Genomic DNA, 25,208 nt, shown 5'->3' with positions numbered 1-25,208 from the left:
AGTGTTTTTGTTTTTTTTTTTTTAATTTATTTAACTTTATTTATCCATTTATTTATTTATTTATCTTCATTTGACCAGAGAGAGAGAGAGAGAAAGTGAGAAAGCAAGCCACCAGATCTGGGGCTCGAACTGCGGTTGGCCATATGGGAGTCCAGCACCTTTAACCACCATGTCACCTGCTGGCCCCCAGGGGGTGGTTTTTAAAGTAGCTTTTTAAGCACCTTTTTCTTTTCAGTTTGTTTTCTTTTCTTTATGTTGTTTGTATGATTTTTCTAGTCGTTTGGGACTTTTTGTTTTTAAGAGAGATTTTTGCTATAGGGTGTGTGTGCTCGCCAGAAGGACAAAGAGACAGAAAGTGAGAAATCACCCCCCAGGGTTGATGGCCATGCTGCAATCCTTTTTCCTCCATTCTCCTCTCAGGATCTTGGGCATGCATGCACATGCATCCAGCGTGAGGTTTTTGTTTTATTTTGTTTTGTGTTTTTTTGTGAGGTTTTTGCTATAGGGTGTGTGTGCTCGCCAGAAGGACAGAGAGACAGAAGGCAAGATCACTACCCCCCCACCCTGGGTGGATGACACACGCTGCAATCCCTTCACTTCCATTCTCCTCTCGGGATCTCGGGCATGTATGCACACGCACCTGGCATGAGTTTAAGCCACCGGGTCCAAGACTCGAACCACGGTTGACTACATGGGAGTCCAGCGACATAGCCATTATGCCAACTGCTGGTCCCAAGTGTGAGTTTTAAGCAGCCCGGTCCAGCACTTGAATTGTGGTTGACTACGCGGGAGTCCAGTGACATAACCATCATGCCATGTGCTGGTCCTGTCATTTGGAGTTTAATTTTGTTCTAATTTTTATTTTTATGACCTTACTTTATTATAAGTTCATGTTTTAGACATTTATAAATTTCCTACTACAATGATATGTTAGCATATTTCGTCTTTTTTTCTTCTTCTCTTCCATCACCTGACCTTAGTTATGTACAGATATCTTTATTGATGTTTTGGTATCTGATCAAACCCCAGTCTCAGGTGGCCTTGAACATGGGCATGCCTGGCATGGTTAGCAATGTTCCAGGATGCAAACCCAGGATCTCCCCATGTGGGTCCCATTGCATTACCACTGTGTCACTACTTGACCCCAAAATGTATGTTTTCTTCTTATTTATTCATGATGGAGAGTATGAGCACACTAGAGAGAAGAAGAAAGAGAGAAGCACTCTATACAGAGCTTAGTCACGTCATGATCCTCTTCCCGCCTTCCAGCCTGCCAGGATTCTGGGCATGACGGCTCACGAAGCGTGTTTTTCAGGCTGACTGGGCCAGGAAATCGCACAGCACTTGGATGTGGCTTCCAGCTCCACCGTCCATTATGCTACCAGCTGTTCCATAGAGGTTGAGTCCAAAGTATGGTTTTAATGACATATTTTAAAGTCCCAGCTGTCAAAGATGAGAAACCATGTATATTATACTACCTTCTACATTCTTGCTCCCTTCTTCTCTCCACTAGTATTTTAAAATAATTTTTATGCTGTCAGGATGCATATTTTGCATTGTTCTCTCACCATAATTATCATCTGCATCTTAGTCTTATTCTATTTTTTTTTTTTTTTGGAGAGTTTTTTGCTATAGGGCATGTGCACTCGCCAGAAAGACAAGAGACAGACAGAGAGACAGAAAGCAAGAAATCACTCCCTCTGTGGGGATGACAAACAAAAGCTATGGCTCTTTTTTTTTTTTTTTTTTTTTTTTTTTAAAGAGCACACTTGCACATGATTTTCATGTATCTTTTTTGGGCTTGTTGCCATTCTTAGGTCTGTGAGAGTTCTCTTTGTAATCATGCCCCCCTCACCCCCCAGTTGATGGTCCCTGCTATTCTCTTGAGTGAGAAATTAGTAATACCTAGAGCCATTACTTTCTCTTCCTGAGTGTATAGCCAGAAGTCTGAAGGGGAAGTGAGGTCTTTGTGTTTTAAATTTCACTTTCTCAAATTCATCCTATCCTTCCTTGCCAGAATTAATAAAGAACTGTCTGTTAGGGACAGCCTGTGGCATTTAAGGGAGCTGTATCCCACATAGCTGATCACATGGTTCAAGTGCCAGACCAGGTGGCTTGAGAAACATGGTGGACGCATGTGCATGCATGGCCCAAAATCTGGACAGGAGTGAAAAATGGAGGAGAAAGGATTGTGCCATGACAATTCCCTGTGAAGGGTGCTTTCTCCCTCTTTTTTTTTCCCTGTCTATCTCTGTTGAGCACACAAACCATCTGGCAAATTAAAAAAAAGAAAAAGGTCAGTTATCTCTCTCTAGACTGGGTCTTAACTCTGCATTGAACCATCTTAAGTTTCTAAACTCCTTGGCTCTTTGGGTATACTTGGAATAATTTTTTATCTTCATATTGGTAGGAATCGAATAGACCCATATATTGTAGGAATAAGTTTATCTACAAATATATTAGTTTTGTATCTTCTCTACTATATTTTTAGTTAAATCAAAGAATGACAAGAATCAAAGTATTTACTTTGCTTACTTCCAAGAAGATACTTTACAGCTTTTTTCTTCTTATGCCACAGGGATTTAGTATGGAAAAGGCTCCTGTTGATGTCATCATTATAATATGCTCCTCAGTGGTCAATGCAGAGATCTGTCCCCATGAAATTAATGGACAGTGTCATGATTACATAGGACCTATTCTCAAGTGCTACTGCATTGCTTAATTGATAAAGTCCACAAAATGATTGGGTCTTCAGGAAAGATATGATGTATGTTTGCATAGAAAACCAGAAAAATACATCATGACGTTTCCAATGACCTAATTTATTGTTCAGTTTTATTTCTGGGTCATGCTAGTTAATTTTTAAAAATATACCACTGAATTTATATTTTTAAAAAGTAGATTTCTAGGGCTGGGTCCCATAGCCTAGTGGTTTAAGGGAGCCAAATTTCACATGACTGACCACAGTTTGAATACCAGCCTGAGTGGCTTGAAAAACACTCTGGACACATGTGCGTGCATGCGTGCCCCCAAATCCTGACAAGATGGAGAGTTGGAGGAGAAGTGATTATAGCATGACCATACCCTAGTTGAGGTGCTTTCTCTCCCCTCACCCCCAAATCTGTTTCACTGTCTCTGGCTATGTATATGCCCTCTGGTAACTAAAGAATATCACATTTCTATTTGATTTGGATTGTACAAAAAATTAATAGAGTTCATTTTGATTAAATTTAGAACTGAAACTATTTTAGAGGAAGTTTCATTTCAGTTTGCTTATGAGCTTTTTCTTCTGTTCTCTCCTTCTTGGATTCTGCTTAAAGTAGAGATGATAGTGTTTATTTTGACTTAGACTTTTATGACTTTGGGATGGGGAGTGGAGTTTTTAGCACATTTAAGGGACATAGGATAATCCCTGCTCCCCAAATTCCACATATTGTAAGATCTTGGCGAAATTTTTTTCACTTACACACCAGTGGGACAAATGCTTTCTAAGGCTTTCATGTGCAGACCAATCTTTATTTTTGTTGTTTTTGGTTTTTTTCTGGTCAACAGTTTTCTGCCATTCTGTTGTATTAAGAGCTGAAGGTCATTTGGAAACGTGTTATTTTGTGTGTCTTGTACATTTTCTTCTGCTCTGGTTGGTGCTATTTAATCTCTTCAACTTCCTTTTCTGCTTGAACCCCCATAACAAATTGAGACTATCAAGTTTTGTGGTAACAGGAAGAAACTGCCATCTAATACAGAATGTAGCTAACATCCATATTCTCTTACTCAGTAATTATCTTCAGAGAAATGAATAGATGGTCTGTTGTGAATTGTTCTCAAATGATTCATGAACCAGGGGAGTCAAGACTCAGTGTCTGTCAAGTGAGTCAGAACAGCGAGGGTCTGAGGACTGTCTGTAGTGGGAATGATATGTTGTCTTCATGTATGAGAGACATGAAAAAACTTGTGGCAAAATAGAATTAAAGTAAAATTCACTTTGGTGCAAAAAAATTTGAAATCTATACATTTTCCGTGGACTTTTTGAAGATCCCTGGTGTTGTATAGATGACCTCAGGGAGGCTTTTTGGACTAAAAGGACTCTGGGCCAACAGCCAGTTACCATTGAAAACAGGAAGTTGTTTCAGTCAGCTAATTGAGAAAACCTAAGGAAAGGGTTTATTTTCTTGTATTCCTTTTGAAGAGATCATAACACACACCCATGTGTAATAGCGCTGTGAACCCGCCATTTGCCACAGGCCTTTTGAAATCAGACATTGGCTCCCAGCCAAGAATAAAGAAGTGTTTGGAAGGGCACCCCAGCCCTCCAGCCTGCCTTGTCATTATCAAAGCATGCCTGGTCCCCAGTGACTGACCTTCCTCATCCTGCTATGCAGGTATCACAATGAAAATCCGAACTTAAGAACAATGTTTTATAAGGTTTTTACCATTGGGCATGTGTGCTCACCAGAGACAGAGAGGCAATGAGAGGGAAAGTGAGAAATCACCCGTAAGGGGCATAGCCACACTACCTTCCCTTCTCTATTCTCCTCTGTGGATTTTGGGCACACATGTACACACGCCCGGCATGATTTTCAAGCCACCAAGTCCAGGACTCAAAGCACGGTCAGCCATGTGGGAATCCAACATCTTAATCACCACACTGCCTGCTGACCCTGCCTTTTTAATTTTTTAGTTGGCAGAGGGTACTCATGCTCACCAGAGACAGACAGAGAAGAGGAGAGAAGGAGAAGGGAAAGCATCTCCCACTGGGTCGAGGTATCACTATAATCTCTTCTCCGTTTCTCATCCTGCAGGATTTTGGACATGCATGTACATGTACTCAGTGCACATCTCAAGGTTCCAAGCTCAAGGACTCAAATCAGTTGGCAATGTGGGATCTGGCTCCCTTAACCACTATGCCATGGGGCTGGTCCATACTTTGTCACTTTCTTTTTAAAATTTTTTTAAGTTTAATTTTACTCATCATTGTTATTTAGCTCCTTATTTTAATTTGACCAGAGAGAGACACAGGAGAGAGAGGGAAAGTGAGAAAGCAAGCCTCCGGGTCTAGGTCTCAAGCCTTAGTCGGCCACGTGAGAGTTCAGCCATGCCACCTGCCGGCCCCAGCACCTTTATCTTTAAACTAATTGGTTGATTGTCAAGGAGATTTATTTTTTACTGATAAACAGGTAAATGAAAGTGAAAGGTTTATCTGATGGGTGACTGTCTTTCCTCTCCAGGAGGTGCTCTCCGGTGTGGTGGTCATATCTAGTAAGGACTCAGTTCAACACCAGGGAGTGTCTTTGACAATGGAGGGGACTGTCAACCTTCAACTGAGTGCCAAAAGTGTGGGTGTGTTTGAAGCTTTCTATAATTCTGTTAAGGTAAGAATATTTCATTGCAAATTTTTAGTTCAACATTTGAAATGTGTATAGTAATCCTCTCTTCCTGTCTCTATTGTTATCCATTGTTATTTTTGCAAGGGATGGTGATAGTTATATTTTTAATATTTACTAGTCAACCTGGAAAAAAAACCCAGATATTTTATTTCTAAATATATCCTGTTATTGTAAACCTGCTTATATTCATTCCTATTTTATAAATAACATTAGGCGAACTATCTATGGACCGATTTCAGCCACTAGAAAGCTCAAAGCTTTTCTGAGCAGTTGTGCCTGTGGCTTATGGTACTTGCTTTCTTAAATCAAAACTCATCTTATTAGCTGTGTGTATTGCTCTTGTTGGGTTTGACGTTAAAGTAAGATGTGGATAGAGCAAGTAGCTGTTTTCTTTTTGTCATTTAGGGTAGACTTTTGTGTTTCAACATGTAAGCTCTTCTATATTTATAGCATCCTTTTCCTGAAAGATGTATTTGTTCTTGATGTTTCATTCATTCATTTATTTATTTATTTATTTATTTATTTATTTATTTTGAGGTGGAGGATCAGTGGGAAGGAGGGTGTAACGGTGTTCAGATTTAGGGGCTTCTTATACTTTTCCAACAGTTATTTTAATCCATTGCCACTTAAAGATTTACTTTGTAAGTCATGAATTTTCTCAGCGACACTAAACCATAGCTTAAAAAACAGTAACACCTCCTTTTTAGACAGGTTCCAAATATTGGTGCCTCCTTTCCCCTTGGAGGCCCAGCTGACGAGGTCTGCCCAGGCAACAGGGCTGGGGGACAGGCCTGTCCTCCCTGCAAGGCTGTGGTGTTCAGGCTCTGAGCGCGACATGGGCCAAGCCAGGGCTGAGTGAGAAGGAGCCCTAGGTTCACATACTGGCCCTCCTAGCCTTAGCTCCACTCTGCTCTTTATTCTGAAGATTGGGTTGTTAGGGCAACTAAGGAAGGTATGTGGGGAGGACATAGGGACATATCAGTTCATTTCCTACTGTGTACCAAGCACCTAAGGATCTGATATTGGTAAATGAATCTTATTTTGCCAGAGCCACAAAACAGAACCAAATTGTTGCTCATCTCTGGACCCAGCACTGTTGCCTGAGACACCAGGATGGTAGCATCCAGGGCTCAGGGTGTCGTGTGTTTTAGGAGGTGACTCATAGACACTCTGATTTGAAAGGGCATCTACAGGGTGCGTGCTGATCGACTGCGTTGATCTTTGTTTACAGCCTATCCAGATTATCCACAGCACCATAGAAATGGTGAAGCCGGGAAAGTTTCCCAGTGGCAAAACAGAAATTCCTTTTGAATTCCCTCTGCATGTGAAGGGTAACAAAGTCCTGTATGAGACTTACCATGGTGTGTTTGTCAACATTCAGGTGAGTTTTCTAATCCCATGCTGTTTTCCTTCTGAAAAACAGTTTTGGTTTTTCTTTTGATGAAAGTGGGTAAAAGTATCCAAGAGTTTAATACCATATTTATTGCTGAGATTTCTCCTCTGTTTTCTCTATTGATTTCTCACTTTGCCTGCTAAGTACTTTTTATGTGTGACCATTATTTTTGATAAAAGCCCTGAAAGACCCTTGCTGTAACTTCTTTTTGAAAATTCCTTTTTTCTTTGGACTCTTCTGGCCACATTGACACTGTTATAAGGGATGCTTTTGTTGTTTGGTAATAGATATGCCCCACTTCCTTCTGGCAGCAGCACTAACTTGTCTGTTTTATACTTATAACTATCTCTTTGTCTAATGCTCAAAGGCTACTATTCTGACATAGGCCTGCATTCTCTATTGAACAAACCTTGTAAATGAGGGGAAGGGAACTTACAACTTCCTGTCTACCTCTGCTGTTAAAGATGGCCTTCACAGTTGCTATTGTTGTCTCAGGAGACGCAGGAGTCATGGCTCAGAGCGAGAGAGAGGGCTTTCCTTTATCAGCGGAAAGAAAGGTCCTTTGGTGCTGCCAGCCTTGCAGCAGTGCCTTTGCTGCATGAGACAGAGCTCTTCAGTCTTACATATGTGCAGGAGGGCTAAAGGTTAGGACAGTTTGGGGGTTAGCAAGTTTTAGCTGATATTTTGGTCTTGGTAGATACCATTCTCCTGCTTAAAATATAGCACTTTTTTATTTGAGAGGGCAGGGGGGCTGGCAGGCAGCATGGTGGTTAAAGGCACTGGATTCGTACATTGCCAACTGTGGCTCAAGTCCCGGACATGGCAGCTTGGTTTCTCACTGCCTCTCTCTCTCTGTCTCTCTTTGGTCAAATTAAAAAATAATAAGTAAACTTGAATAAAATAATTATTGAAAAATATATAGATAGCACTTTTTTGGAGTGACTTTTTCTATAGGGTATGTGCGCTTGCCAGAGAGACACAGACAAAAAGCGAGAAATCACGCCCTGGGGAATGGCCACACCACAGTCCCTTCTCCATTCTCATCTCAGGATCTTGTGTACACACACATGTGCTCAGTGTGATTTTTTTTTTTTTTGAGAGGAAGATTTTTGCTATAGGGCATGTCCACTCGCTGAAGATTCAGAGAGAGAGACAGAGAGACAGAAAGTGAGAACTCGCCTCTTGGGGGATGGCCACGCTCCAATCCCTTCTCCTCTATTCTCCTCTCGGGATCTTGGGCATGCACGCACACGCACCTGGCGTGAGTTTAAGCCACCGGGTCTGGGACTCAAACCGCAGTAGACTACATGGGAGTCCAGCGACATAGCCATTATGCTAACTGCTGGTCCCATTCAGCCTGAGTTTGAAGTTGCTGGGTCAAGGACTTGAGCCACAATTGACTACATGGGAGTCTAGTGTCGTAATCATTTTGCCATCTGCTGGTCCCAAAATGTAGCACTTTACCAATAAAAATCCTCAAAGCATTAACCACAGGTTTGACTCTGTGTGAGTTTTTTGAATGCCTTAGAGATCTGTTAAGAGGAAGCACAGATACAGAGCCAGCAGTTGGCATGATGGTTAAGGCACTGGATTTTCACATGGTTGATCATGGTTCAAGCCCCAGACCCAGCAGTTTGAAAATCATGCTAGGCATGTGTGTGTGTACATGCCCAAAATCCTGAGAAGAGAGTGGAGATGGGATTGTGGTGTGGCCATCCCCCCTTGGGGGTGGTTTCTCGCTCTCTCTCTCTCTTTCTCTCTCTAGCGAGTGTATGTACCCTATGGCAAAAATCTATAAAGGAAAAAAAAAGCAGCAGCACATATGGTGTAATGTACTCTATTGCAATAAAAATCTTTCTGGAAAGAAAAATCATGTTTCTAGTACTTTATTATTAGTGTACCTGGTTCTGTACAGACACACACACACACACACACACACACAAAGGCTTTGAACAACTCTAGAAGTGACCCTAGGATTGAGTGTGTATTCCAAGGAAGCTGCTCACATAGACATACAAATACCAGTTGTTGTTACACAGACGTGAGTCTTCTGAACAACTGTCTATGCTGGGACTATTTCCATCATGAGAGAAAGTGAATGAAAGATGCCTTCTTAGCAAGAATGAAAGAATTTTGAACATTTCATATTTAAAACCATGACTGAGAGTGAGAAACAGACAGCGCAAGAGAGAGAGAAGCATCCTCCACAGGACCTGGTCATGCTGTAGTTCCCATTCTCTAATCGTCCGACCTATTGGGTCTTGGGCACCTGCACATGTGCCCAGTGTGTTTCGGGGGCCCCCAGGTGGGATCCAGCTTATTTGGGCAGCATATTATCACTGCTCTACATAGCTGACCCAACCCTTGGTAAATGTATGAGTAAAGCAAATAATTGGTCCTACCCACTTTTTAATTTTGATAATCAGATTTTACCACATGGTAAACACTAAACAATGCTACAACTCAGGGATCTCTTTTTTTAAAATAAGGATTTTTTAAATTAATTTTATTTAACTTTATTTATTATTATTATTTTCCAGTTTGATTAGAGAGGGACAGAGACAGAGAGAGAGGGAAAATGAGAAAGTAAGCCACCAGGTATGAGACTTGAACCGTGGCTTCCCATGTGGGAGTCCAGTGCCTTTAAACCACCACATTACCTGCCGGCCCCAACTCAGAATTCCTTACCTCTCAAATATTTTATAAGTTTCTAAAACTGAAGATATTTCTTCTTGGCTTAAACTTATCACCCTTACACTTATCATCATTCAGCATTTATTAGTATTTTGCATCTTTGTTCATCTCTATTTATTTTTTCTGAGTCCTTTCAAAGTCACGGAATCTTGATTCTTCATCTTGAAATACTTCATTGTCTAGCTCCAAAAAAATAAGAGCATTCTCCTATAGATCACATTTTCACACCTATCAAAATTGACAAAAATTGTCAAATAACATCTAATTCCCAATTCATATGCAAACCTGTCATTGCTGCTTTTGAGGAAATTCTTTTATTTCCTGAAGAGATTTTTTTTGAAAGGTTTTTGCTATAGGGCACGTGCACTCGCTAGAAAGACAGAGAGACAGAAAGCGAGAAATCACCCTCCGGGGGGATGGCCACACCGCAGTCCCTTCTCCTCCGTTCTCCTCTTGGGATCCTGGACACACATGCACACGCGCCCAGCAAACAGCATCTGAATATTGACCCCAGCTTCTTAGTGATTTTTATCTTCTTTTTTCTTAAATTTGATTACCTATTTAAAGAACTAACATCATGGGAGAAGCATTTTTTTTTTTAAAGAATTATTTATTTATTTATAATTTGATCAGAGAGAGAAGGAAAGTGAGAAAGTGAGCTGCCAGAAGAAAGGAAAAGTAAGAAAGCAAGCAACCAGATCTGTGACTCGAACCATGGTAGGCCATATTGGAATCCAGAGCCTTCAACCACCATGCCACCTGCTGGCCCCTTGATATTTTTAAAAATTGTATTTTATTACTATATATTTATTTATTTATTTATTTATTTAATTTATTTATTTTGGAGAGATTTTCACTATAGGGTGCGTGCGCTCGCCAGAAAGACAGAGAGAGACAGAGAGACAGAAAGCGAGAAATCACCCCCTGAGACAATGGTCACACCGCAATCCCTTCTCCTCCATTTTCCTCTCGGGATCTTGGGCACGCACGCACACGCGCCCGGCGCGAGTTTTAAGCCACCGGGTCCGGGACGCGAACTGTGGTTGACTACGTGGGAGTCCAGCGACATAGCCATTACGCTAACTGCTGGTTCCCTTACTATATTTTTTATATTACATTTAATCACATATATCTTTACAGTGTATAACATTTCTTTTTCCAGCATGATTACCATGCATTATCAGTCAAGACAAAGACATTAGGAAATATTCTTAAGAAAAACTTGGATTATGGGTTTTTATAAATCTGTTTTTACCATTTATTAATTCATGATGTAATTTTTTAAAAGTTACTTGTTTATATTATTTTAATTTGCTGTTGGGCACGTGTGCTCACCAGAGAGAGATGAGAGAGAAAGAAAGTGAGAGAGCACACCACCAGGTTGAACTGTGGTCAGCCATATTGGAGTCTAGCATTTTAACCACCAATCCACTTGCTGGCCCCCGTAATGCAATCATTAATGTTTTTTTCCAGCTTCCTTATTTTACAATGGAATAACTGCCACACAGAGAAGGCTATGACTTCCTAGGGCCACACAGCCAAAGGGGTGTTTAGGTCAAACCTCTTCTAGTCACCCCTTGCTTCCTGTACTTACTCCAAAGATTATGATAGTTGTATTACTTTGGATAGTTTTATTGTTAAGACTTAATATTGTCTTTCTCAAATTATATAGATGCAAGGAAAGTTTTAATTTATAATTTAAATTGTGTTATAGTAACATAATGTAAAATTTGTAAAAAAGTCATAATATACAATGAAGGATTTAAAATGTAACCAGTATAAAATTTCTACTTTGCAGGGCTCAGTTTGCTCATTATTTCTTGGACAAATGATTTCTTTTATTATTCTTAGGCATGTGTTCATTTTTCATCTTCATCTTATTAGATATTGTGCACAGTCCTTGTGCAACTTTTTCTTTCAAAGATTATTTAAATTGCAGGAAAGTTTTATTATATTTGTTCTACTCTTGTGGCCATGCTGGCAAGATTTTATACCACACCATGAAATATAGCAGTACCATCATGACTGTTCAAATTACATATTCAGGATTCATTTACGGAGATCCTGTCCTTTTTCACAGTTAAAAGTCCCTTTTTTAGGAGTCTGCTTTAAATCTAGAGAGAAGTGTCTTTTGTTTGGTTTTGTTTTATAAGTTTATGTATTTACTTCTTCCATAAGAGAGCTAAAGAGACAGCATGTCCAACAGTCTTTTTTTTTTGTTTTTTTTGAGGTGTTTTTGCTATAGGGCATGCACTCGCCAGAAGGACAGAGAGAGAGACAGAAAGCGAGAAATCACCCCCCAGGAAGGATGGCCACACCACAATCCTTCTCCTCCATTCTCCTCTTGGGATCTTGGGCACGCACGCACACACACCCAGTCTGAGTTTAAGCCACTGGGTCTGGGACTCAAACCATGGTCAGCTACATGGGAGTCCAGCAACATAGCCATTACCAGCCAATTGCTGGTCCCGTACCCAAGAGTCTTGATGCCACAGCCCCAGGCATCCCTATATCATGGGCTGCATGTGTCTGTTGTACTCAAGGAGGTCTCTGGACACGAACCCAGAACTGTCCCGTGTGAGTCAGCGAGCGTCACATTTTATCACTGTTCCACGATCTGGCCCTCCTTAGTGCCTTCGTTTATTCCTGTTGATAAACTGTTAATTGACCGTTGGAAAGACTGAATCTTGCCCCTCTGACCTCCTGCAGCTCATACCACCTGGATCACTGCTTGTGCCAGGGAAAGATCCCAATGAAGTGAAAAGATGCAGGGCTGTGCAACAGGCAGATCTGGGCTTAAGGGACCGTGCATTGTGTAAGGTTTCAGAGCATGGGTTTTAGCAATAGGCAGGTAGAAGTTCAAATCCCACCTCTGTGACCCTAAGCAACCTCTCTGACTCTCTCTGGAGGGTTAATGGGGGACTCATGGGAAGTGACTGGCACTAGAATGTGCTAGGTAAATACTTGCAGAGTGATCGAGTGCATGAATCAGTGGTAACCCTCCTTATCTTAGGCTTATCTTAGTATTGTTAGAATCAATTGAGATGGCGCCTGCAAAAGAATTCAGCATCCTTCCTAGAACACAGAATCTGTGTTTTCCTCTTTGCTCCACCTCTTCCTCAAATTACTAAATAAAATCTGTCGCACTTAACAGATATTGGCCAAAGTTTATTGTAATTCACACCCTTTTGTTTACAACTTATAAAAATTCAGCTCAGATAGACTTAGCCAGAAAAGGGATATTGGATACTAGAACTCGCATTTCAGGAGAACAGTGGCGTCAGGTGGGATGCCTGGGCACCAGCTGGGTCTCAGCTTGGCTTGCTCTGTGCAGGCCTCATCCTCAGGTGGGCTCTTCCCTACCATTGGCAATGCTGGCTGCTAGCAAGCGTCTACATCTTCTGGGTGGGCAACCCCAGCAGAAAGAGAACCTTTCCTGCGGTCCCTGAAACAGTCCTGGTTTGGCCCTCCTTTCTGTAACTTGGCGGGGGTGGAGACTAGCCTGCCTGTATCCAAGACTGAAAATGAGGAAGGGGAAGTTCCTCCTGGGAAAGAATCAGAGGCTATGTGAGCCAGGACAAAGCATCGGCCGTGCTGGGTGGTATGTGGGATATAGAGGAAGGAGACCGTATGTAGTACCGTGGACTTACGTAGCGTCAGCTTCACCGAGCCTGTCTGGTTGGGAGATGGAAATCTCAACAGAGATAACAAGTGTTTATATGTCATATAAATAGTCTTACAGCCAAGAAATGATTCTTTTTTTAAAAAATGTGCTCATCTAAGGCAGTAGGTGATGTGGTGGTTAAGGTGTTGGACTCCCATGGCAGAATATTGTTTGAGTCCCGGACTCAGTGGCTTGAAAATCGTAGGTTCATGTATGTACGTGCCTAAAATTCTAAGGGGAAAATGGAGGAGACGGGATTGTGGTGTAGCTCTCTCCCCAGGGGGTTAGTTCTCATTTTCCCCATCTCTCTCTAGCGAGTGTCTATGCCCAATGGCAAAAACTTAAAAAAAAAAAATCTTACCCAGTAATATGTTTAAATATATGGTAACTTCCTATTTCATGTGCATGGATTGTTTCTTTTTTTTTTTTTGGAGAGGTTTTTGCTACAGGGCACGGTGGCCTCCTAGAAAAGAAAGACAGAAAGACAGAAAGCAAGAAATCACCCCCCAAGGGGGATGGTCACGCCGCAATCCCATCTCTTCCATTCTCCCCTCAGGATCCTGGGCATGCACGCACATGCGCCCGGCATGAGTTTAAGCCACCGGGTCCAGGACGCGAACCACGGTCGACTACATGGGAGTCCAGCGACATAGCCATTATGCTAACTGCTGGTCCCTGGATGGATTGTTTCTAAGAATGTAACTTCTTCTAAGATTCAATTATGTGTGTCATCTTAGTTTATGACAATTATTTCAAATAATTCCATCCTTTTTTTTAGATGATTAAAACAACAAACTATTAAATGTGGGCTGTTTTTTTTTTTTTTTTTTTTGAGACTAGCACTAAGACAGCAATCATGCTATGGAAGTTTGTTTCAGGCAGTCTCTCAGTTTGCCGATGGGAATGTAATGCTGTGGCCCCAGTTCAAAGCCTGCTGCCAGCACAGTCCCCAGCCCTGCAGTGGGGGGTCTCTCTCAGGAGAACAGGCCGCCCAGCAGCAGGAGCACTGGCATTGTCAGCGCCAGACAGTGCTCTTAGGACGGTGGAGAAAGGGAGTATGGTTAAGTTCAAATCAAGGGTGGTGCCATGCTCTTCCTGTCCACTTTTAAAAAAAAATTATTTATTCAATTTTATTTATTCATTCGTTTTAATTTGACCAGAGAGAGATAGGGTGGGGGTGGGGGGCAAAGTGAGAAACCAAGCCACCAGGACCAGGACTTGAAGCATGGTTGGCCATGTGGAAGTGTCCAGTGCTTTAACCACCATGCCACTTGCTGGCCCCTCTCCGCTTATTTTTTTAATGTTTACTTTTAAAATTTTGCCAAAGGGTATATGTGCTTGCCAGAAAGAGACACAGAGAGATAGGGAAGGGAAAAAAAAAAAAACACACTCTCCAATAGGGCATGGTCACCACAATCCTTTTTCCACTCTGTCAGGATTTCGAGCTGCATGGTTTGTTTTTCAAGCCACTGGGTCCAGGACTCAAACCGTATGGTTGACTCTCTGGGATCTAGCTCCCTCAACATAGCTTTTTATTTACTTATTTTTTTAAGAATTATTTTTAATTTTATTTATTATTATTGTTTTTAAATTTGACCCAGAGAGAGACAGTGAGAAAGCAGGCACCAGGTCTGGGACTTGGACTGTGGTTTGTTGGGTGGGAGTCCAGCACCTTAACTGGCTCCTATAGTACTTCTGCACTGCTTATCAATCCTTTCCACAGAGTAGCTGCCATGTTTCTAAGCACTGCTCTGTGTAACATGCTTAGCACGTTATCTTTTCAGCTCTCAGGGAAGGTCGCTGTTCATTGTTTTACTGAGGAGGAAGGAAGCTCCGAGAGCTGTGGTGTTTGCCTGGGCTCACAGTAAAGCGGAAAACTGGAGTGAACCAGCTTCTGCTTCTAAGTGCATTGCTCTCTTCTCTGGCTCTGCTCTCCCCTTCTATCAGAAGGAAGCCTGTGCATCTTACTCTAGAATAGCCTGAAGGATAACCTTTAAGTGTGTCTGGTTTTTTAGAAATGCCTTTATTTCAGACGTTAACCACCTCCCATCATGTATGTCTGTTTCATATGACACAGTAAATGAATGAAGTTTCCCTAAAATACACTGACTGATTTGTCTCTTCAAATATCATTCCAAGGGACCAGCAGATAGCATAATGGCTACGTCACTGGACTCCCATGTAGTTGACTGGGGTTTCGAGTCATGGACCTGGTGGCTTAAACTCACGCCAGGCACATGTGCATGCATGCCCGAGAGGAGAATGGAGGAGAAGGGCGGCATGGCCATCTCCCCAGTGGGTGATTTCTCACTTTCTGTCTCTCTGTCTCTGTATCTTTCTGGTGAGCACATGCGCCCTATAGCAAAATGTGTGTATCATTCCAAGATGAGAGCCAGTTCCACTGTAGTGACCTCTTCCTCTCCCATGTTTCCATCCAGTACACTCTGCGCTGTGACATGAGACGATCTCTGCTGGCCAAGGACCTAACGAAGACCTGCGAATTTATTGTTCACTCTGCGGTGAGGGGGGGGCTCTGCTGTTTAGTGACCATAAACTCCATAAGTTTCCAGACTCATGATTTAGCCTCTTTCAGTTCCACGGGTGCTGTCAAAAGATACTAGACTCGTGGGCCCACCAGCAGCCAGAGCGGCAGCACGTGCATGTCCCTGTGGGCCAGGTTCCATGGGTGATGCCATGGGCCCAAATGGACACCACCTGGCAGGGAGTGTCTCAGCTGAAGGACACCAGGCCGAGGACCCAGCATTACTGGAGCAGGAGGCAACCTGCCCTGTGTCCCAGGGAGAATCACTCTGACCCCGTGAGGTCATTGTGGTGAACACAGTTGGGTGAAGTGGGCCTGCTCAGGCATGGTCAGTACATTGCATGCTTGGCAAATACCCAGCAGGACAAACAGGGATGCAAAGGGATCTGCTGGAGCCTCTCCTCACACCAATTTCAGAACATCTGTGATTGGTTCTGTGAAAAAAAATCCCTTTCACATGCAAGCTTAGGGGATGGGCTTCCCCCCTCCATTGCTGCAGATGAATATGGGTGAATTCAGGGTGGAGTCTCTGGCTGGTATGGTGCTGTTCCTCAGTCATGCAGATCTAGTTGGGTCAGCGCCTACTCCAGGTGTGACTCGTGGTGACAGATTCCTGCCCCAGCAATAGGCTCTCTTGGCCATTTCTCAGGCCCTCTAGGTTCTGCTTCACATAGAAGCTGCCATGCCCTAGTCCTTCCTTTGCCTGGGCTGCAGTGCTTATAGCTCCGATAAGGACCCATCCTTCCCTCTTTCCCGGGGCCTGCTATAGCCCAGTTTGCTCCCCAGACATCTGGCTTCAGTTTGATTCTGAGCAGGTCAAGAACGGGGTTAATTAGTTAGCAAAATTCTGAGTTCCTGGAGAGCCCAGGTACCAGTGGATGTGGTATCTGGGCACAGCCTCAGAGTAACTGCTGGGCTGCTGTTGCCGACAGGCATCACCTGGGCTGACGTGGGACTGAGCTCCCAAAGACCTCAAAGAACTGGAAAAGACTGCTCACGAGATGTGTGGGCTCCACAGGCTGGAGACCATGTCAGTGGCACATGCAGGCTGCCACTAGCTGTCCTGAACGGGAGTATTCAGGCAGCCTGCAGCTTCTGTGCCTTAGAGCAGAATCCAGCACTCTCCCAGTCTTCACCACCTGCCTTAATAAACGAGAGCTTTTACAGGGGGTTTTGTGAGACACGTTTTCTGTGTAAAATTTGCACTTGAGTTTCTCTAGACATTTTTTTCTTTACTTTTTTCCCCCCCACATTGCTAGAGGGCACATTTGCTTGCCAGAGAGTGATACAGAAAAAGGGTGGGGGGGACACCCCCAATGGGATGTGGTAACATCACTATTCCTTCTCCATTTCTTCATTCTGTCAGGATTTGGGGCATGTACACATACACGCACAACATGTTTCTCAAGCTGCCCAGACCAGGATTTGAACAGCGCTTGGCCATGTGGGATCCAGCTCCCTTAATCACCAGTCTATGGACCTGGTCCCTGCACTTGTGTTTCTCTTACATTATTATGAAATATTCATGGATAGAATTAAGTAATGATTAAGTAAAAATGGAAAACTTAAAATCTCTTTTGTGTAAGATTGACAGAATCTCTGATGTCCTTCATTTATGGAAATTTTCATTTTTGTAACTTTTTAGGACTTCCTACATTTGCAGCTTTCCTCTTTAGTAAATTTTTAAAAAAGGATTATTTTATTTAACTTTATTTATTTATTCACTTACTTTAATTTGACCAGAGAGGGACAGAGAGAGAGAGAGAAAGAGGGAGAGAGAGAGAAAGTGAGAAGAAAATAAGCCACCAGGTCCGGGACTCGAATTGTTGACCACGTGGGAGTCCATCACCCTTTACCATAATGCCACCTGCTGGGTCCCCTCCTTAGTTAAATTTTAATAATCACAGTGTTTTGGTGTCTCTTTCAGTGATAAAATTGTGTTATATAAATTTGTATACAGTATAATCAAAGTATTAGGATTTTGGGGAAGTTATATGGTTCCCTTTTTTTCTGTTAAGGGTCTTCAAAATGAGGCCAATTTTTTTTTTTTTTTTACTTATTTTTCATAGGGTGCATGCGTGTGCCAGAGGGAGATGGTGAGAGGGAAAATGAGAAATCACATACCACCCCACCACCACCAGGGGAGATGGCCATGCTGCAATCCCTTCTCCTCCATTCTCCTCTCAGGATCTTGGTACATATGCACACAGGCCCAGTGTGAGTTTAAACCACTGGGTCTGGGACTTGAACCGCAGTCGACTACATATGAGTCCAGCATCATAGCCATTACACCAACTGCTGTTCCTAGAGGCCAAAAAATATTTTTAATGTACATTATTCTGTAAAAGGGACACATACCCTTTTAGGTCCTTAATTCGAAGAGACTTACATTTTGAGAAGAAGGAGGATCCCAAATTCAGCGCCCTGCCGATTGCTGCCCTGGGCTAGGCCTGCCGGCTTGGCTCACACATGACTGCACAGTCCCTTTCAGTAGGACGGCCAAACTCTCTGAGCCCCCTTGGGCCCCCTCCCCTGCTCTGTGGCCTTTGGGGATGGCTTCACCAAAGACTAAAGGTGTGCTGTGGCCTGTGCAGTTTGCAAGTTAAATAGTCCTTTAGCTGGCAAGCGGGTGAATATTCACTGGGAAGTGCATTCATGGTCCTAGCAGTTAAAAGAGTTTGTTCAAGAAGAACCTTCCTTGGAATAAGCGTCTAATAAACGAGTAAGCTTGGCACATTGGTCAGTCCGACCCCAAACGCACCCTGGCTCCCTGGGCACTGGCTGCCTTTGGATCCTGGTCCCTGAGTAAAAGACACCAGGCAGGAACCGTGGAGCTTGGCTGTTGTTCACTTCTGACATAATGTGATGGGAAGATGGTCATTGTCGACTAACCTTGGTGACATTGCAGACTCATGGGACAGGTATGATCCTCTGAGGAGACATGTGGCTTTTAGCTCCGCCACTTAGTTGAGCGGGTCATTGAGCTCTCTGTGCTGCACTTTCCTCATCTGTGAAGTGGGACTGCATCTGTGGGGTGTAAACAGCACCTCGAGGGGTCACCATATGGGTTCATTAGCACATGCTGGACACCCCAGTGTTAGCGCTTCTAGGAAGAAAGGCTTCCATCAACACCTCCCAGTAATGCTACTCTGGTTCTGAGACCTAATTATACAATTCTTAACCCGGAAGTTAGCTTGGGGATTAAGATGTCTTTCCCTGAATTTTACAGATGAGGACGCTGAGTCTCAGGGTAGAGACATTCTATAGAGGACACGTTATATTTTGCAGAAGTGTTTACAGGCCAAGTGCTCTGCCCCTTAGGAGCTGGTCCTTGCTGGCTCATCACGCTGCCATTCATTTTCGTAAAAGGTCACACAAAAGCTGTGTGACCCCTTGAGCTTTTGGGCCTCACCCCACTAATTGCATTTTTACCTCCTGTTCTAGCCTCATAAGGGGAAGCTGACTCCGAGTCCCGTGGACTTCACAATCACACCTGAGACCTTGCAGAATGTCAAAGAGGTAACAAGATGTGCACAGAGATGCCGCAGTAGCCCCTAGTCACCAGCCCCCACTCACCCACTGCTGTCAGGTTGGTCTTTATTCAGGGATCAGGTCTTCAGGAAGAGGATGTTCAAGTGTTCTCTGGACCCTGTTAGTCTGTATTTTCTGTTTGATTGCTTTTCATGCTTAACAGTGATTTAGAAGAACACTTTTTAACAGGAAGGTGTGCGCTGGTGATTTTTCACTGTTTTCTCTTTAGTTTACTGCATGGTGGGCCCAGGCCCAAGCTGCACCACTGCCCAGCTGTCCGTCGTAGTAGCCACAGCCTGCACTTGGCTGCCTGGCTGCTTGGTATTTTCTATTCATATCCAGCTTGCAGTTTCTCCCATCACCATTCCCATCTGACAGAAAATGGTCAGCAAAGTGCTTGTAAAGATTCCAGCAGTTCCTCATGCAGGGGCTGGTGTGATGGGGACACAGGAGTCCCAGCAAAGCCAGCCCTACCTTCCCTGTGTCCTGGGTCCTGTGTAGGAGAAGGGCTGGCTGGCCCTCCATGGCAACCCCTGCTCCAGCCTCCACAGCTGCCTGAACTGTGGAGACTGAGCAGTTGCTTTGGCCTAGACCACAGCTCCTTCTGCTCTTAGGTCTAGTAGTCTTATCCAGGGCCCTACGTTTGCCCTACATGTTTTTGTATATTTGTTTTTAGAAAGAGAGAGAAAGAAAGCACCCCTCAATGGGGTGTGTTGACACCACAATCCCTTCTCCATTTCTTTGTTGTATTGGGATTTGGGGCATGCATGCGCACTCACCTATTATGTTTTTCAAGTTATTGGGGCCAGGATTTGAATCACAGTCAGCCATGTCTGACTCCCCATCCACAAGGCCCAATCGCTACACCATGGGGTCAGCACTTTCCTAGTTTTTTTTTTTTTTTTTCTATAGTGTGCATGCACTCACCAGAGAGACCGAGAGAGACAGAGAGACAGAAAGCGAGAAATCACACCCCCCCTGGGGGGGATGGCCACGCCACAGCACCTTTTCTTCCATTCTCCTCTTGGGATCTTGGGCACGCACGCACATGCGCCTGGCGTGAGTTTAAGCTACCAGGTCCGGGACTTCGAACCACGGTCGACTACATGGGAGTCTAGCAACATAGCCATTACACTAACTGCTGGTCCCTTTGTTTACTTTTTTAAAAAAGAATTTTTCATTTATTTAATTCCATTTGTTATTATTTTTTAAAATTTGACCAGAGCCAGAGAGAAAGGGAAAGCAAGAAAATAAGCTGCCAGGTCTGGAACTCAAACTGCAGTTCCATGTGGGAATCCAGTGCTTTTAACGACCATGCCACCTGCCAGCCCCCATTTCTTAGGTTTTTAACCTTCCCCAGGTTTTTAACAAGTGGTAACCTGTCTCAAAGAAAGCAGTGACTCCCCTCAGTTCTTTCTGGATGTAACTTTTCTTTTGTACTCAAATTCTGCATTTTGTTTTCTGAATCATTCTTTCTAGATGAGGGGTAAGGGCGAGTCTGGGAGCACTGGGGTACCAGAGCAGTTGTGGACCTCGTACTTTGGGAGGTACAGCTGAAGCAAGGGGCATGTCACAGGAGCCTTTTGGAAGGCTTGAGCAGGAAACAGCCACTCTGTCCATTTCCATCTCCTTCAGCTTCTGAGAGCACATAGGCCAGAGAGCCAGTTAGATTTCGCCCTCTTGCGTCCTGAACCGCGAGGTGTTCGCCATAGGGTGTATGTGCTTGCTAGAGAAAGAGAGAGAGAGAGACGGACAGACAGAAAGAGGGAAGGTGAGAAATCACCCCATCATGGATCTGGCCATGCCATGACCCCTTCTCCTCTCGGGATTTTGGGCACGCACGCACATGTACCTATCATGATTTTAAAGCACCGGGTCTGGGACTAAACCACAGCCAGCATGTGGCAGTCTCACGCCTTAACCACCATGCCACCTGCCAGCCCCTCAGGAGTCTCTTTAAATCTCCACTTGTGTTGATTCTCCACTTGTGTTGATTCTAACTCTCAGGGATTGGTTCTTCTGTTTGTTGAGTGTTTGTCCCTTCTCGTTTTTATTTTCCTCATTGATTGTTTTGCTCATTGATTCTTGGTTGTCAGCTTACACTTTCAGATGAGGACCTGTGAAAAAGAGAGTGTAAAACATCATCCATGATCAACTTTTATTTGCCAGAGGGTGCAGGCACTCACCACGGATGGTATTGTGGTAGTCCGGGGAAAACTATTTTCCTTGCCACAGCACACCCTGACCAAGAAGCTCTCCCTGACATGGTGCGTTAGGAGGGAGGTGTGTGCAGGTCTGTCTTCTGGGTCTAGGGACGTGCTGTCCTGCGCTGTGGCCATTGGTGACTGTGGCCATTGGTGACTCTGTGCTTATCTTATCCAGCTGAGACTGCTTTGGTGTTTCCAATGTGGAAAGGCCCCTTGAGGGGAGCTATGGCACTGGCCTCTTTAGCTTCCCTGCCCTCTGATGGGACTGTACCCACGCCCACCCCCACCTCAGGGCCTCTGCCCGTAGACTGTCCACATGGCCCCGTCGAGCAAGTTTGCCTCACCATTCTCCCTGGGCCTCATAGGCCTGCGCTTTCTGGATCTCTGCAGTTTCTGTCAGTCTGTTTTTTATCAGACATAACTGCTTCACTGGGGTCATCCCCCAGGGTGTTCCTTACAGCTCTCCTAGGTGTTTGGTTTATTTATAAAGAAAAAGAACTTGTTCTTTTATTATGACAGAACCACTCATGGTCATTGTTGGAAAATGAGAAAATCACACATAGAGCAAACAAAATGCTTAGTCACAAAATACCACTGGCGATTTTTTTGTTTGTCTTATAAGAAGAGAAGAGACCCATTGGAAGGATGTAAGATGACTTACAGGAACTGCTGAAAGGCTGGAGATCAGACTGGGAAGCAGTGTCTGTTTATTTCCATTTGTGTGTGTTAATATAAGATCAGAGGAGGGAAAGCAAGTATTTAGTCACTATCATCAGCTGGATGTTGAAAGAGTTCTTTTTTTTCATCAGTCGCCCAAAAGAATTGTGTGTGTGTGTTTGTGTGTGTGTGTGTGTGTGGTATTTACATAGGACTCTCTGTTGTCTTCCTGCTGCTTCACCCTCCCAAGTAGTCGGGACCATAGGCCTGCACTGCCATTCCTAGCATTTTAGGGTGGGCTGGGAATTGAACCCAGGCCTCCCATGTGGCCTTAGCCTGCCCAGCAGCCGCATCAGCCAGTCAGCGCTGCAGTGGCCAGGCTGGTCTAAATTTTCACATGAATTGCTATTGCTCCTATTTTTCTAAAAATACAATTTCTTTTATTTTCAGTCATTTAAAAAACTCAGTTTTGAATCCAGACTTTTATAGAGGTCTGTATCTTTGGGGCCACCAGATGAAAGGGCCCGCTCCTCAGTGCTCAGGCTGTGCTGTCCTACTCAGTGGCCACCAGCCATGTGACTAGGAGGCTGGGCCACGGTGAGAGGAGCTGTACGTGTGAAATACTCACCAGATATCAAAGACTCACTGTGAAAAAGAGAGTGTAAGACATCATCCATGATCGTCTTTTATCTGCCAGAGGGTGCAGGCACTCACCACACACAGAGAGGGTAGAGAAGGGGAGAAGGGCTCTCCAGTGGGGCATGGTTATGCCACTGCCCTTTCTCCTCTTCTCCGTCTGTCAGGATTTCGGGAACACACATATGGTTCCTAGTGTGTTTTTTAAGCTTCTGAGTTTAGGACTCAGACCGTCAGCTAACTGTGGGATCCAGCTGCCTTAACTTCTAAGCCTCGGGCTGGGCTGGGCCGGGGCAGCTTCTTCATTGCTTTATACTGCGTATAGTGGGAGTGAAAACATTTTGGATATATATTGGTTGGATATATATTGGTTAATTTTACTTGTTTCTTTCCTTCCTTCCTTCCTTCCTTCCTTCCTTCCTTCCTCTCTCTCTCTCTTTCTCTCTTTCTTTCTTTCTTTCTTTTGTGTTTATAGTAGCCGCTAGAAAACCGTACATGTGTGGTTCACGTTGTGGTTTGCATTGTTTCTCTTGGACAGCAGTGCACTAAACTGAATTGGGGCACAGCCAGAGGTAAAGACTGCTGGGAACATTGTCTCTAACTCTCTGGGCCTGTTTTTCTTATTCAGTTTATTTATTTTTTTCTTCACAGAGAAAGAGAGACACACAGATAGACACAGGTGGACAGGCACCTCCCACAGGGCCTTGACACTGATCCCCTTCCAGTCTCAACCAGCCTGGATCACAGGCATGCTCATGCCTCCTGGTGTGCTCAGGTTGTTCCCGGGACATGAACCCGGACCCTTTCCTGTGTGGGTCCAGCTGCATTGCCACTGCACCACCACCTGGCCCTCTAGGTCTATTTTTCCCACAAAGACTATCACCAGTCACCCTTGGCCAGTTTCCAACATGTACAGCATAAAGGTTCATAAACTTTTCATTAAGCATTGGAGAAAGTTCTTCTCTTTAAATTTCCCTGAGATAAAATTAACGCCATGACTTTTCTAAGTTGCATAACTGGGGAGCCAGATGATGGCCATCAGTAAAATCAGTGCTCTGTGAGGCTGACCGACGTGGGAGGGTTCCAGCTTAGCATCTAGAGACCTCCCTGAGTGTGCTGGGCACACATATGCCCATGATGGGGGCCTGCTTGAGTCCAGAAACCAGTGTGGGACAATGAGATCAATTCCTGCTCAATACCTTATTACAAAAACTTATGTCACTATTTTATGCTTTGTAAATTGGAAGTCGTAAATCAAATGTAAATACTTTTTATTTTCCCAAATAAGTGCCAGTAAATTCTCTCATTAAATAACTGTTCTAGGGGCCAGCAGGTGGCGTGGTAGTTAAGGGGCTGAACGCCAAAATGGCTGACTGTGGTTTGAGTCCAGACCTGGTGGCTTGAAATTCATGCCAGGCACATGGCATGCATGCTCAATTCCAGAAGGAGAAGCGAGAAGGAGGGATTGCAGTCATCCCCTCCCCCCAGGGGGTGATTTTCTACTTTTCCTCTCACTGTCTCTCTCCAGTGAGCACATGTGCCCTATGGCAAAAACCTAAAACTAACTAAATAAATAATAACTATTCTCGAGATTATCCAGAAGAAAAAAAAGCCTTTGCCTTATTTGGTAACACCCTTAGCAACTTCCTTGGACTTTTTTATATGGATCACTTGGTGAAAAGTCACTTTCTAGGCATTTAGGATGTTTTTCTGGGCTAGGTGGTCATTCTGTACAGGTGGGGTCTGTTAGGTGCCTCCATATAAAAACAGTTGTTGAATAATTCAGTCTGTCCAATTTGACAGAATATGCAAGTACTAGTGTTCCTTTCCCCCCATTTTCTAAAACAGTGTTCTGATGGAGTGCATAAGAGTTATTCAGCTTTGATACCTGGTTTTTTATTTTTGCTATAGTGTACATGTTCTTGCCAGACAGGGACAGAGAGAGGAAAAGTGAGAAATCCCCCCCCGGATGGATGGCCACACCACAATCCCTTCTCCTCCTTTTTCCTCTTGGGATCTTGGACACAAACGCAAGCACACCTAGCATGGTTTTCAAACCACTGACTAGGTCCGGGAATCAAACTGCGCAGTTGGCCTTGTGGGATCCAGCTGCCTTAACCTTCACACCACTGGCCGACCCTGTTTCTAGTTTTTATTTGAACCAAAGCAGCTATCAAGTATTTTTCCTTTGATCTGGATACATTTGTTTTCATTTTGTTTTAGAGAGCTTTGCTCCCCAAATTTCTCATCAGAGGACACCTCAACTCAACTAACTGCATCATCACACAGCCGCTCACAGGAGAGCTAGTGGTAGAGAGCTCGGAGGCCGCCATCCGGAGCATAGAGCTGCAGCTGGTCCGTGTGGAGACCTGCGGTAAGGGCTGCATGTGCTCAGTGGTCAGGGTGACGTAGGGGGAGCAAGTGTAAGAGTGGGGCTCTTCCTTGCAATCAGCGTATGTTTGAGGGAAGTGAGATGTGGACAGGGAGAAAGTCTCGAATC

General features: G+C 44.0%; 1 protein-coding gene across 1 annotated transcript in view; it reads left to right on the top strand.

The window, feature by feature from the left end:
• VPS26C (VPS26 endosomal protein sorting factor C) overlaps positions 1–25,208 on the top strand; it is a 59,617-nt gene that overhangs the window by 30,346 nt on the left and 4,063 nt on the right. Inside the window, exons 2-6 of the mRNA XM_006146284.3 lie at positions 5,226–5,369; positions 6,616–6,765; positions 15,574–15,654; positions 19,122–19,196; positions 24,932–25,082. Of these exons, the coding sequence (XP_006146346.1) occupies positions 5,226–5,369; positions 6,616–6,765; positions 15,574–15,654; positions 19,122–19,196; positions 24,932–25,082 (601 nt within the window). The remainder of the gene's footprint in view (positions 1–5,225; positions 5,370–6,615; positions 6,766–15,573; positions 15,655–19,121; positions 19,197–24,931; positions 25,083–25,208) is intronic.

The sequence above is a fragment of the Tupaia chinensis genome, unplaced genomic scaffold (genome assembly GCF_000334495.1).
Source record: "Tupaia chinensis unplaced genomic scaffold, TupChi_1.0 Scaffold000175_1, whole genome shotgun sequence".
NCBI classification, from domain to species: domain Eukaryota; kingdom Metazoa; phylum Chordata; class Mammalia; order Scandentia; family Tupaiidae; genus Tupaia; species Tupaia belangeri.
The sequence above is the reverse complement of the archived record's forward strand: the minus strand, read 5'-3'. Positions and strand labels throughout refer to the sequence as shown.